Source organism: Pipistrellus kuhlii, unplaced genomic scaffold (assembly GCF_014108245.1).
Source record: "Pipistrellus kuhlii isolate mPipKuh1 unplaced genomic scaffold, mPipKuh1.p scaffold_m20_p_6, whole genome shotgun sequence".
In the NCBI taxonomy this organism is placed as follows: domain Eukaryota; kingdom Metazoa; phylum Chordata; class Mammalia; order Chiroptera; family Vespertilionidae; genus Pipistrellus; species Pipistrellus kuhlii.
Genome location: NW_023425562.1, coordinates 70,188,327 through 70,201,844, shown reverse-complemented (window position 1 = coordinate 70,201,844; position 13,518 = coordinate 70,188,327). Strand labels below are relative to the sequence as shown.

The 13,518-nt window shown below is 43.8% G+C and overlaps 1 protein-coding gene across 4 annotated transcripts in view; it reads right to left on the bottom strand.

The window, feature by feature from the left end:
- SLC24A3 (solute carrier family 24 member 3) overlaps window positions 1-13,518 on the bottom strand; it is a 466,656-nt gene that overhangs the window by 57,069 nt on the left and 396,069 nt on the right. For all 4 annotated transcript variants that reach the window (XM_045574623.1, XM_036417549.2, XM_045574624.1 and 1 more), the window contains one exon: window positions 3,229-3,303. In XM_045574623.1, coding sequence (XP_045430579.1) covers window positions 3,229-3,303 — 75 coding nt within the window. The remainder of the gene's footprint in view (window positions 1-3,228; window positions 3,304-13,518) is intronic.

Sequence of the window (13,518 nt, the reverse complement as noted above, 5' to 3'; positions counted from 1 at the left end):
ATTATAACTGCTTTAGGCAATACCATCTTCTTAATTTCTTCTGCTCTCTCCCTAAAAATTGACAACGAGAACACCAGAAAGCAGCACAGAGCAGCTACCAAAGTGCACTGAGTCCTTCGCCTCCAAGTGAGCTGTTAAACACTCTGCTGGTCTCAGAATGCATGCACTTGTCTTACTCGCATGGTTTTCCTTCTTGGCTGGGTCCATCTGCATCAACTTCCAGGACTCTATAGCTGTTTTAGGATTCAAGTAGCACCGACTCTATTAGCACCCTCTGGGCCCAGGGGTGATGAGCATCCCTGGAGAAGTCATCTTTCCCTCTTTTTGGATCCTAGGCCCTGGGGGCTGTCCTTCAGGCTCCTCTGCTGGGCCTGAAGGACTGAGCCCAGGGACATATATACAGAACTGGCATCCCGTCTCACTGAGTCCAGACTTGCCCTCGGGTAAATTAGCTCTTCTTTGCATCACCTCAGGGGACCAGCAGTTCAGTCTTCTGAACAATTCAGAACCATAAAAAGGGGAAGTGGGGGGAAACCCCAATGGTTAAAATAAATTCTTCAGGTGACTGGTAATTATTTGTGGATAAAAGGAAAGGCTTTTAAGTTCAGGAATTTTAAATGTCCACAGCAGGGTTCTGTAGAGAAGCTTAGGATTATATAAGGAAGGCCAGAAGGAAAGTGATTTTGTTACCATGACATTAGGGGAACACAGAAAGAGGAGACCAGGAAACCCTGACAAAAAACACCGCATGTGTGAGCAGCAGCAGCATAGTGCTGGGCATGGAACAGATTGGGGTTACTGAGAAGCCTCCATTGCTAAGTGCCACTAAGCACTGTCTTCTGGGTATAAAACTTCTACCCTGCATGCTGGTTTTAAGTTTTGTGTGATAATGACCCCGGGGATGAACAGTAGTCAGAAATTCAGCCACGCTGCCACTATGCCTTGCTTTTGAGAATATCAATGTTTACTCTAGAAATGGTCATGGCCATGCAACAACCAGCTTTCTGGATATCCAGGTCTCCGGAGGAAATGGTGCCCGCTGGTATGTGAAGTTCCGTTTCTCGAAGTGCAGTGTGGTGCTAGCATCAGAACCACCTGGGGAGGGGGAGAGGGGCCTGGGGCAAGTGCAAATTTTTGGGTGCTGCCCCAGAACCTGCTGGATTACAACCTCCGGGTGTGCATTTTGAGTAAGCATGCTGGGCGTGTCCAGGGCACACTGAAGTTGAAGTTGGCGGAGGGCCAGTTAAAAAAGCAAGAACCAAGCCCAAGCCCTGAGGACCCAAACTTGCCTTTCCCCATTTCTTCTTAACAGGGAGAAATGTAATTTTTCTCAGAACACAGAACTCTTGAAATCTGGTCTTTAAACACAGTTCACCTTCAGGGAACTGCAAGGAATTGCTTGCTTTTGCACATCCTTGCCATGAGGGGGATGCAGAACTGCCGGCAGCCGGAATGTCCACTCAGCTCTGCCATTCACCCCTGCACAGGGGGGCAGAGATGGCTTTGCCCAAAGCGAATGGCACCTGCAGCCTGAAGCCGCAAAACTGCTTTACTTCCTCACTTAACACATCATTCACAGCAAGTACTTCTGTTTCATCTCGAACACATCCAGATGAATTGTACAGAATACAAGCTATTTCACACACAGACCAGGAGGTGTCAATGCTGAAAAGTGAGAACGAAGCTGAGGCCAGCGCGTCTGCTTGGGGGAGTGGACACGGCCAGGTCTGTGCTTCTGGCCACGCTGGCCTGGGCTGTTGGCCACATCACATTGCCTTTCTGAGCATGGTCATCTCTTTCTGGAATTCAGCAAAAGTAGACAGCTGCGTTCCTTACATCTCCCCCTAACCATGCCTCCTTGAAAAAGTAATTTTCAGAAATATCCTACAATACCCGAGATGGAGGAGCATAGTGCACGTGATCAATGCGGTTCCTGCATCTCTGCGGAGAGTGTCAGACAGGAGTGGGCTTGGTGAGCAGAAGAGTCTTCTAGATTTGGGGTTCTCATACCGTTTCCATGGGTTATAATTAAGAACAAGAACACAGAGTCAAGTGTGTCCTTAAGTCTCCTAACCAGGGACTCAACAGCGTCTCCAGGTCCTTAGGATAGGCCTCACGCTCCCCATTATCAATGGCCCTGTAATGAGGGGACTTGCCTCTAACCCAAGACCCTCACTGTGATCCGTAGGTAAGAAAAATATGACCCGGAGAGATTGGTTTCTCCAGGGACACTGGAGGCGGGGCCCAGAATTAGAAGTTAGATCTCCCAATTCCCATTTCAATTCTTTCTGATTTGCCAGCCTTCTCTGGGACAGCGTGGTTGCCAAGCTGAGGGGTTGGGTTTGTCCCCACAGCCGACATAGAGCCACTGACCATTGCAACAAGGGGTCCATTCCCAGGTGTTCTCTGTAAAGATACCACTTGGGATGGATTGAGGGAGTGGTGAGAGGAGCGGGACAGAGACACTACTCATTGCAACACTGGCCTGGGCCCATCTGCTCAGGCCAGAGATGTAAAAAGCCTCAACTAATGGGTAAAGGAGAACACACTGGGGAGATTTTTGCAAGATGAGGAGCCACAGGACAAGTAAGCCAAATGAGCATAGTGGCAGTTGGGGGAAAGGTGTGTTTAATCATTCCCAGGCTGGGTGGCAGGAAAGGAATGGGGGCAGACATACAGGAAGAGGCTGGTCTTGGAAAATGGTCATCAGTTTAGAGACATGTTGAGTTTGGGGTGTGAAGATCTCCAGTAGAGAGTTTGCTAATCCATGGCTGGACCTCAGGGAGTTGCCACTGTGAAGACACTGGTAGGGGTATCCGCGCAAAGGTGCTAATGGCGACGGGTGCTGTGGGAAGAGCAGGGCAGTCCCGGGAGAGCGTACAGAGTGAGAGGGAGAAGATCCAGATCCAGGGATGGTGATGATGTAAGGAGTTACAGAGGAGCCCGTGAGGAAAGAGGGAGGGAATGTCAGGAGATCACAGGAAAACAGCAGGGGCTCTCATGCAACCAGATAACCACAGGTGCCACTCTTATTTGAGCACCAACTATCAGAGGAGGGGTGCTGGTTGGTCAAAGAAAGACTGGAAGAGAGAAAGACTGTCTCCAGGCATAGACATCCATCTGCTCATGTCACCATGCAGAGGAGCTGCACATAACCTTGAGTAGTAGGAAGGGTGTTCGGGAGCTCACGGTAAGGGAATTCAGGCGAGCTGTCCCCCACACACTTACCACAATGAGTGCGACCACAGACAGCGTGTAGTAAACGGAATCCCTCAGCAGGCACCAGGAGGACAGAGCCACCACCTGAAGGAAAAGGGGAAAAGACAGTAAGAAGCAGGACATCCAATGGGTGCAAATGAAAAAAAAAAACTGGCTCCTGGTGGCCCCAGCCAGTGATAAACCTGAAACACAGCCTAGTATTTCTCTCTCCTGTCCTCGACCAGTCAGTCTGGCCAGTCAATATGAATTTATTGAAGATCTTCAGGTGTATCCATCTGGACCTTCTGGAAAGCACCTGCCACAATTGTATCAGGGGATGAGCGCATGAGAGAAAATGGGGAAGCAGTCAAGCAAGCTGGGAGTGCCACCCAACATGGCTCGGGTCTGATCTGTAAAAGACAGTGGGCAGGTTGGGTGGATGCATCGCAGGTGGCAGGGCAGTCTGAAGAAGGTTCAGGAAGATTGAGGGGGAGCTTGGGTGCACAGCCACCTGTCAGAGGAGTCCCGTGTTTCCCAGGAATCGGTCAGCCCTAGCATCCCTAATGTCCTGTAAGGGAATGGGATCAGCAATCATACTCTGTGTCCTTTGTCAACACTCTAACATCTGCCTCAGCCCGACCTCCTGTGAGGAACGAAGACCCAAAGCTGCCCGTCAGAAGGGACATGGGCAAGGCCTCTGGGCACTCCTCTCCTGGCACTCTATTCTCATCTCTATAATATGCCTAGCCTGGTTGGCACTTGATCCCTGGTTTAGTCAGAAGTTTGAAAGATCAATTTGCAAAGATCTGGAGAAAATGTGGTTCTTAGGCAGTGGGAAGTGTCCCTTTGAAGATATGATGGCTCTGCTGAGCCAATGCCATTGACAGGCATGATGCCGGACGCTACGGCAGCCTCAGCAGCTGTGCCCAGACTTCCTTCAGGAGAAGGAGGCCCCTGGGTGAGACAAAGGAGAATAAAAGGCCCAGGGGTGGGCACTGCACAGAGGAGAGAATGGGGGAGGGAAGGGAGACAGGGATACGAGGGTCAGATTTTTATTCTGAAGGAAAAATAATGTCTCCTTGGTATGTTCTTCAACCTCTTTTTTTTTTTTTTTTTTTTTTTTTTTTTTTAGGAATACCTACAATTAAAAAAAATTTTTTTGCACCAAAACCGGTTTGGCTCAGTGGATAGAGCGTCGGTCTGCAGTCTGAAAGGTCCCAGGTTCGATTCCAGTCAAGGGCATGTACCTTAGTTGCGGGCACATCCCTAGTAGGGGATATGCAAGAGGCAGCTGATCAATGATTCTCTCTCATCGATGTTTCTAACTCTCTATCCCTCTCTCTTCCTGTCTGTAAAAAAATCAATAACATATATATATATTTTTTTTTCTTTTTTCTTTGCAGGTTAGTTCTATGCTGGCAGACACTCACAAAGGAATTGGGGAGATTCCATAATGCCATGACTTCCTGGGATGTTACTCACAACTTCCTCCCACCTTCCTAGAAAAGTGTCAACTATCCCTGGCTGCCTTTGAGCTTGGCCTGGTAAGTGAAAAGGGCAGAGCAAATGTCAACACCCAGCTGGACCAATGGCAGGCACACGTGGTACCAAAGACAATAGGAAAAAGGGGTTCCAGGGACAAGGCAACCTTTGGTGCCTTTTCTCTCCCTGGCTGCTGTGTCCGTCTATAGAGAAGAGACTAGCAATGTCAAACCAGAGAGGGCTTTCTGGATTCAAATAACATGAGAGATATGACTTAAATAGAACCATAAATGAATAATGAGTCCCGTCTCTTTCCATTAACACGTTCTTCCACTTGTTATATGAACACTTAGATATTTTCTGTTGCTAATTTTACCTTGTTAGGTTTCATATTTGCAGATATAAATTACAGATGATGGGGCTGTCAGGAAGAGGACGGGTGCTACAAAAATCACTTTAGAACAAATACAAAGCATTTTTTTACCCTTTTATCTTTGTCTTCTTGTATTGTCAACTCAGAACCTATGGTCCTCATTCAGCAGCCACAGAATAGACTAAACTGGACTATATTGTTCACTTTCTAGTAGGTCACAAAAGATTGTGAATATCCACTCAATTCATTGAAATTAGACACATGGAGCTAAAACATGTAGCAAGTATAAATTCTGAATTTCTTTAAAAGAGTATTTTTATTGATTTCAGAAAGGAGGAGAAGGAGGAGGAGAGAGAAACATCAGTGATGGGAGAGAATCATTGCTTGGCTGCCTCCTGCACACCCCACACAGGAGATTGAGCCCACAAACCTGGGCATGTGCCCTGGCCAGGAATTAAACTGTGACCTCTTGGTTCATAGGTCAATGCTCAACCACTGAGGCACCCTGGCTGGACAATTCTGAATTTCTTTAAAAAATCAGTTTAAGATGGCAGTTTGAGCACATATTACTTTTGCTGTTTCTCATTATATCATAGCAAGATAATAGTAAAGGGATTTTTACTTTTAGGAAAAAATAAAAAAGACATAAGCCTGCAAGAAAAAGAACAGAAGAGCTGATTAGAGCATCAACATTTTGGAAATTGAACATCAGAAGAAACGATGGTCCTTCAGCTGGAAGTGGGCGAAGCTCTAGATGTGTGGGTGAAGGTGAGCCTGAAAGCAGGGTAACCGGAGGACTGCTCAAGAGCCTAACGCCCAGGCTTCCTCCACCACTTCAAGCAGACGAGGGACTGACTGCACACCCCACACCTTAACAGAAAACAGGACATCCAGCCCTTGCAGAGCAGTTCCAGAAAACAGAGAAATAGAAGTAATCAAATAAATAATTTAAGGGAAATTTCCAGAAGGTAAGGACATGCATTTTCTGAGTAAGCAGAGGGCCCTCTGAGTGTCCAGTTCAATGGATATAAAGTTGTACACCAAGGCATGTCATCAGTAATTTCAGAATATGGAGGCACAGAAAAATCCTAGGAAGAGAGAGAGAGAGAGAGAGAGAGAGAGAGAGAGAGAGAGAGAGAGAGAGAGAGAGAGAGAGAGAGAGAGAGAGAGGGAATATATGAATGAATTATATACAAAGGGTGAAAACTGGAATGGCTTTTTTTTTCTGAACAAAAGCACTGGAAGCTAGAAGATAATTTTGAAGATACCTGAGAGTCTATGTCCAACCAATTGTTCAGTAAAAGTAAGAGAAGATTAAAAAAAAAAAAGAGCTTGTCTCAAAAACTTTACTTTTCATGCACCACTTCTCAAAAAGCTACTGGAAGATGTGTTCCACTAAAAGAAGGGAGTAACCACTTGTTACATAAAAGTATGTCACAATAACCCATTATACCAGTTCATAAGAATCTATAATAATAAGTGAGGGAAAATTTCAGAATTGTGAAGAAAGATCCCAAAAAAGACAGTAAAAGGAGATTCCAAAATTAAACTTTTCCATCAGGCTTAGAAAATAACCTAGCCAGATTAGAGGTCAGAAGACTCAGAAGTAATGAGACTGAAAGCACAAAATGAATGGAATATCTGAGAATTCTGAACCCATGGAAAGGATACTAGAGCGCTCTGGGAACAGAACATAGAAAACTAAGCAAACAAATGAATAACAAAAGAATAACTATAAACCATAGGGAAAACACAGACTTGTGCAGGAAAGGAAGATGAATTATTAAGTATTAATGGCTCAGCTATAAATAATGGTGACAGAGTCATAATAAACTAAGCATAGACTACTGTCTAACCAAATTTATGATATTACTAGTTGGGGAGAATGGAGGAATGGGCAGAAAGGGCAGGTTGGGCTAAAATAGACCTAAATCCTTCTCTTCCATACTGGGAGTTCACTGAAGAATGTCTGAAACTACAAAATCAAGTAATTCCACTGAAGGAAGTTATTTAGAGATATTGAGCAAATACCAGGAACAACCAATTTAATGAGAAGTATTTGCCTCAGAAGAGTGGGAAATTGGTGCTGGAGGGTTGGAAGATGGCTGTTTCAGAATAAGCATAGATCTGATTGCCTCCTTAAACTGTGCATATATAGCTTTAATAAAAATAAAAACTAAAATAGAAAGTATGATACAAGTTATCCACTTAGATTTACTGCATAAAGAAATAACACTTTGCACTAGGTCTAAGGAGTCAAGTCTGAATCCATAGTGAAGCATTTTATCTCTTTATCAATAGAACTAGAGGCCCGGTGCATGAAATTTGTGCATTGGGGGTGTCCCACAGCCTAGCCTGCACCCTCTCCAATCTGGGATCCCTCGAGGGATGTCTGACTGCTTGTTTAGGCCTGATCCCACAACTTTTCTGTATGTGAGCCAATGTAGAGCAATGATTTTCAAGAATTTTAAAACATGCAATACCTGACTACTTAATTAGGGACACTGACCTTTTTTCCCTTACATTGTTAAATTTTAAAAATGGCTACAGTCAATGCAATAACAGCAATAATAGAATGAATTAAAATTATACCTTTTTTTTTTTTTTTTTTTTTTTTTTTTTTTTTACATATAGGCACTGCCTCCCTCATTGGCCAGCAATAGGTGTTTGGCTAAATTGAGGGAATTGACTAAGATCCTACAACTAATAGTGGGGAGGGGCTGGGATATGAATTCAGGAAGTTTGAGTCTCAAGCCCATGTTCACATATATTATGCTATAGTGCTCACTGAGGACAAGGATGAAAAGCAGACAAATGTTTGTGAGGGCTTCCTGGAGATTTTCTTTGCTCCATGACCCCAAGCTATAAGGCAGATGTGTTAGAGACAGTAGCCAAAGGAGGGAAGAGTTGAAGTGAGAGACAAAAAAAGCAGTGACCACAGCTTCATTAAAACAAATATATATATATATATATATATATATATATATATATATATATATATATATATATATATATACTGCTTTAAGGAAATTTAGGGAAAGCAACCAAAGCAGAATAGTTGCCATAGGACCATAGATACAGATATGATTTTGGTATGGTCATATTCTAAGAGAGAGAGAGAGAGAGAGAGAGAGAGAGAGAGAGTAAGTGAATCTGAAATTACTCTGTTTAGCTAAATTAGTTAAAAAAAATAAAACAATAACACAAAAGCAATGAAGTTCACTGTTTGGCAGTTGAATGTTTTTTTCCACAAACATGCTTGGGGGCTAAGTGGCTCCCTTTGCTTCTCAGTGAAGGGTCTTTTATCTTGAGAAGGAGAGTTGCAACCCTATGACGTAGACCCTGAACATACTTATTGGCAGAGAGGAACATGTTAGCACCTCTGCATCAACATGGAGCTCTTTGGCAGCTGTTGGCAGGTGTCCCCCAGCCCAGAGCGGGGGAGACATTGATGAGAAGAACACAGTGCTTCCTCAGCACTTTGCAAAATGGCTACAAGGAAGAAAGACAAGCCATTCTGGTGAAAAGACCAGAACAAGGGTCCTGGGAGAAAACCAACAGTGAGTAATTCTGCTCTTGGCCTCATTAATCAATAATACAGATGGAGCAGATTACAAAGGGCCATCTGCTGGCAAACTCCTCCATAAATTAAAGCCAGAGGCTCGATTTTCCCTCGCTAGCACTAGGAATCCCTCCCAGCTGGGATTTCGTCTCTATATTTCTTTTCTATTTCTGGAGTGCATTTCACAGTTTTTTTCTATTAAATGTGCAGCTTCAGTTTCCTTCATATAATTCCATTTAGTTTCAGTGTGGCATAATGGGAAAAACAAACAAACAAACAAAAAGACCCACAAAACAACCCAACAAGAAAACAGAGACAAACAGAAAAACCCTTCACATTTCTCAAACAGAGGAAAACATTCTCCTTCATTCTAATGTTGAGTGATGATATTTTAGAATTCGGACTTATTCTAAGAGGCTGAAATTAATTGTTTATGATAAAACTATATATTCTCTGAATATGGCTATGAACTGCAAACCTATATATAGCTATTTATCCTATTCGATATATAATAAAAGCCTAATATGCAAAGTGACTGACCGGCAGAACGACCAGTTGCTATGATGTGCAATGACCACTAGTGGAAAGACTCTCAATGCAGGGGCTGCACCCTGCCTGCAGGCCCCAGGCCAGCCAAGGAGGTGGTTGGGGCTGGCTGGTGAGTGGGCTGGCACTACCCCCCAATCATCCTGCAGGTGAGAGGCAATTAGTGGCAGTGGAGGGTTTGGGGTAGTAGGGATGGTGAGCAGGCAGTGCCAGGCCAGCCAAGGTGGGTGCCAGTGAGCCCCCCAACCCCATCACCCTGCCAGTCATCCCACAAATCAACCCTTATCACTGGCCTGGTCTACGGACCCTACCCATGCACAAACTTTTTGTGGACCCTACCCATGCACAAAAATAGCAGGCCTCTAGTATATGATAATAAGATAATATACAAACATAGTATATAGGGTGGGACAAAAGTAGGTTTACAGTTGTTAATATGAGAAATAATACAATAATTAATAAATAATAATATAATAAACTCTGTGTTTCCCATACTCATAACTGTAACCTACTTTTGCCAAACCCCATATAAGAGATTTATAGTGTATATATAACACAATATGATACATTTGATTATTTTTCTGGGTGCAGAATAGAAGATGACATTGCAGGCATTTAAAAAAGCACAAATATCCTCAAAATTGTAAGCAGTTTGCATTTTCTAAAAAACTACTGAAGCAGTCAGAACACTTTAATAGTTACATGACAGAAAACGTAAACTGCTATAGTCTAAGAGAAATGTTATTTCACACAGATTTCATGGAAAAGGGATTTGAAAAATCATAACATGAGTTTCTTTCCAAGCTTTTGAGCTGACACAATTTCCATAGCCAATTCTCACCACAGAGAAGAAAACCACACGATGTGTAGCAAGGATGGGGCTCTGGAATATCCCCCACAGAACCTGAGTCACAGTGGCCCTAGGGTTCAGAACAGGTAGGGTCTGCCTTGCTTTTCCCTTCGACGGGGAAGTCTTGGTGCTACTGTCTGCTCTTTATTCAAGTACACCTTCTAAATACTCCGATCCTGGGAAAATTCCCTAAAATACAAATGGCTCCTGCTTTCTAGACGTTCACTGTCAGAAATGCAAAGTAACAGTCAGGCCACGTAAAAAGACCACCACAGGCTTTTGCAAAACACGATGAACTTCTGCTTATTAATCTTCACAAACATGCAAATGAGTTCATGTCTGTAATTTTATTTTTTGAAGGAATCTCATTTTGAGTTCTAGTTTTACGTGAAGAAAACAAGTGACAAGTGAACAAGCTGCTGCTGGAGAAATATTTAAATAAAGCAGAGGCGCCGTCAGGACAGGGCAGACCTAAGGACGTTGATCTCTTGAATGCTCTTCATTGATCGTGCCGAATGACCACCACAGACACTCATAATGGCTCGGAAGACTCGCAACTCAGAAGTGCCTTCTCCATCATCCAAAACAGTATGTGCTGTCGTTTTCATGGTAAATGTAAACCATCCCCTGCTAGGTCTTCGCAGTTCAGTAGCTCAGAGTGTCTTCGTCCGTGTCACAGGGGTCAGCTCTGCCTTAGGGAAGAAACACTGTATTGTAGCCTGCCACGCTCCTGGGGACTCCGCCACTCACTCTGGGAGGAGGATCTACTTTCACTGGCAGGCATTGCTGCGCCAGCACCCAGCACCCAGCACTGCATTGAGCAGCACTAGGGACCCACACTGGGTAGAAGCCTGCTGAGTACATGTAAGGTATGTAGGGTAATTTCAAGTAACCGAATATGTTAGCTTTGACTCCTCTAGAAACTGAGCCTAAGGCACGTGGCTTATTTGGGAGGTCATTCTAGGAAACATTGTTAGGGGGTGGGAAAAGTGAGGCAGGAACAGTAAGCAAGTTACAGCAGGATAACTGGGGTGCCGTCTTGGTGGGGAGCCCTGGGAGATCACGTAGAACTTGCAGCTCTCCTTGTCTCACCCAACTGGTGGGGAAGCTGGGGTATTTTTAAAAAATATATATTTATTGGTTTCAGAGAGGAAGGGACGGGGAAAGAGAGAGAGAGAAATATCAATGATGAGAGAGAATCATTGATTGGCTGCCTCCTGCACACCCCCCTACTGGGGATTGAGCCTGCAACCAGAATCAAACCTGGGGCCCTTCACAGGCTGACGCTCTGTCCACTGAGCCAAACCAGTTTATCCACCCACTGCCACTCATTAGTTGAGGGTGCACCCCCTGAGATTTAATTCCCTGGCACTTGCTGTCCCAGGGGCAGTGACTAATGAACCCTCAGGCAGAGAAATGCAGGTTCTGGCAACCTGAAGTCAGGCCAGTGGGAATGGAAATGGTAAGGGGGAGAGGTCACAGGTGGGGCACAGGCAGTGTCTGTTCTACCCTCAAACATGGATTTACACAGTAATCCAATAGCAGGTAATCTCTCCCCCCCAACCCCACCTTCATTCTCCACCTCCCACCTCAAGTTTTGTAAGCTTAAAAATGCAACCCAATGCTATCTACGTAAAGGTTGAGAGCAGAACATACTAACTGAGGCTGTTGTAAGTTCATCATACTGTCCCCCTTGGGCCAGGGCAGAGTCTGAAAGGGTAGAGGGTGCCTGGAGGCTAGGACATTTCTGCTTCTTGGTCAGGGTCCAGTTTGTGTGTGCTCAGCTGTGAAAACTGACTGAGCTGCACTTACAACCTGTGCCCTTTTCTGAGTGTATGTAGTCCTTCAAGAAAAACGTTATTTAAACAAAACAGAAATGCAATTACAATGCTGGTTGTTAATGTTATTATTACATATTAATTTTAATAGTACCTTAATTACTCTCTCACTACTTGGAATTGACTTATTCATAAAGTTGCCAGATAAAATACAGGACACCCAATTAAATTTTAGGGGCACAATCAGTGATTTTAAAATATAAGTATAGCCCTAACCGGTTTGGCTCAGTGGATACGGAGTTAGCCTGTAGACTCAAGGGTCCCAGGTTCTATTCCGGTCAAGGGCATGTACCTTAGTTGCAGGCACATACCCGTTGGGGGTGTACAGGAAGCAGCTGATCAATGTTTCTCTTTCATTGATGTTTATAACTCTCTATCTATCTCCCTGTCTCTCTGTAAAAAATCAATAAAATATATTTTTTAAAAATAAAATAAAGCCAAAACCGGTTTGGCTCAGTGGATAGAGCACCAGCCTGCAGACTGAAAGGTCCCAGGTTTGATTCCCGTCAAGGGCCTGTACCTTGGTTGCGGGCATATCCCCAGTAGGGAGTCTGCAAGAGGCAGCTGATCGATGATTCTCTCTCATCGATGTTTCTAACTCTCTATCCCTCTCTCTTCCTCTCTGCAAAAAATCAATAAAATACATAAAAAAATAAAAAAATAAAAGTATAATATCAGATATAATCTGGGAAATATATTTGCTTTTCTAGAATGGGAATGTAACTGGTGCCCTGTATTTTCATTTGCTAAATTTGGTAATCCTACTTTCGATTTCAGGGGGTTGGTCAAGAAAATGATTTTGCCTTTCATTAGATATGCACAGGAGAGGAAATTTAGTGATTCTGGAATTAATACTCTTAATACAAAGGAAAAGCTGGATCTTTTCTATGTTGCCTACTGATCTCATGCTGGATCCTGCCAGCTGTTTATTCTGATTGTTTGGGCTGCTCCGAGTTTTTTTCCCTTCATTTCTTGTTAATTGCAACAACTGCCAACATCTACATTGTATTTTTTTGGGAAGGGGGTATTTTTCCATAACACCAAGACTCTTAAAGGCTTCTCTTGGAAAAGACTGAAGACCTGGCAGCCTGGAGGTGCTATCTCACTTGGAGCTGTCAGCGGTGCCTTGTGTAGGGAGGACATGCATTCTTCAGCTTGCCACACTCTCCTGTACCCTATTGTCCCCCCTTCGAAAGGCCAGAGTCTGCTTACTTTCTGCTATTGTTTTCCTTGGACTTGACCACTTCCCTCATTTATCCGGTAGACCCCGGTCTGCAGGAATATGCATTTGTGGTCCTTGGTGTAAAAGAACAACTTTAATCCATGTTGACAATGCTGAGCACACCAGCTGCCATTTCTTCACATTCCCACATTGTGCTCGGGTTTTTAAACATTTTGTGCCATGTGCCCCTTTACACTCTATGAAACTGAAATAAAAGGCATACATACGATCAATAAAAAGATTATACAGAAACCAGTTTATTGAAATTTAGTTATCAAAACTTTGGGAAATGGAGATATAGTAAATACATGTGTTTCTCTATGACTAAGAGCCAGGAAAATTCTTTATTATAAAGAGTTAATCATTTCAATGTAGTGACGAATGGAGAGAGAGCCAAAGTTTCTGCAATCACTAACACAGTACAAATGCACCTCATATTTCTACTGG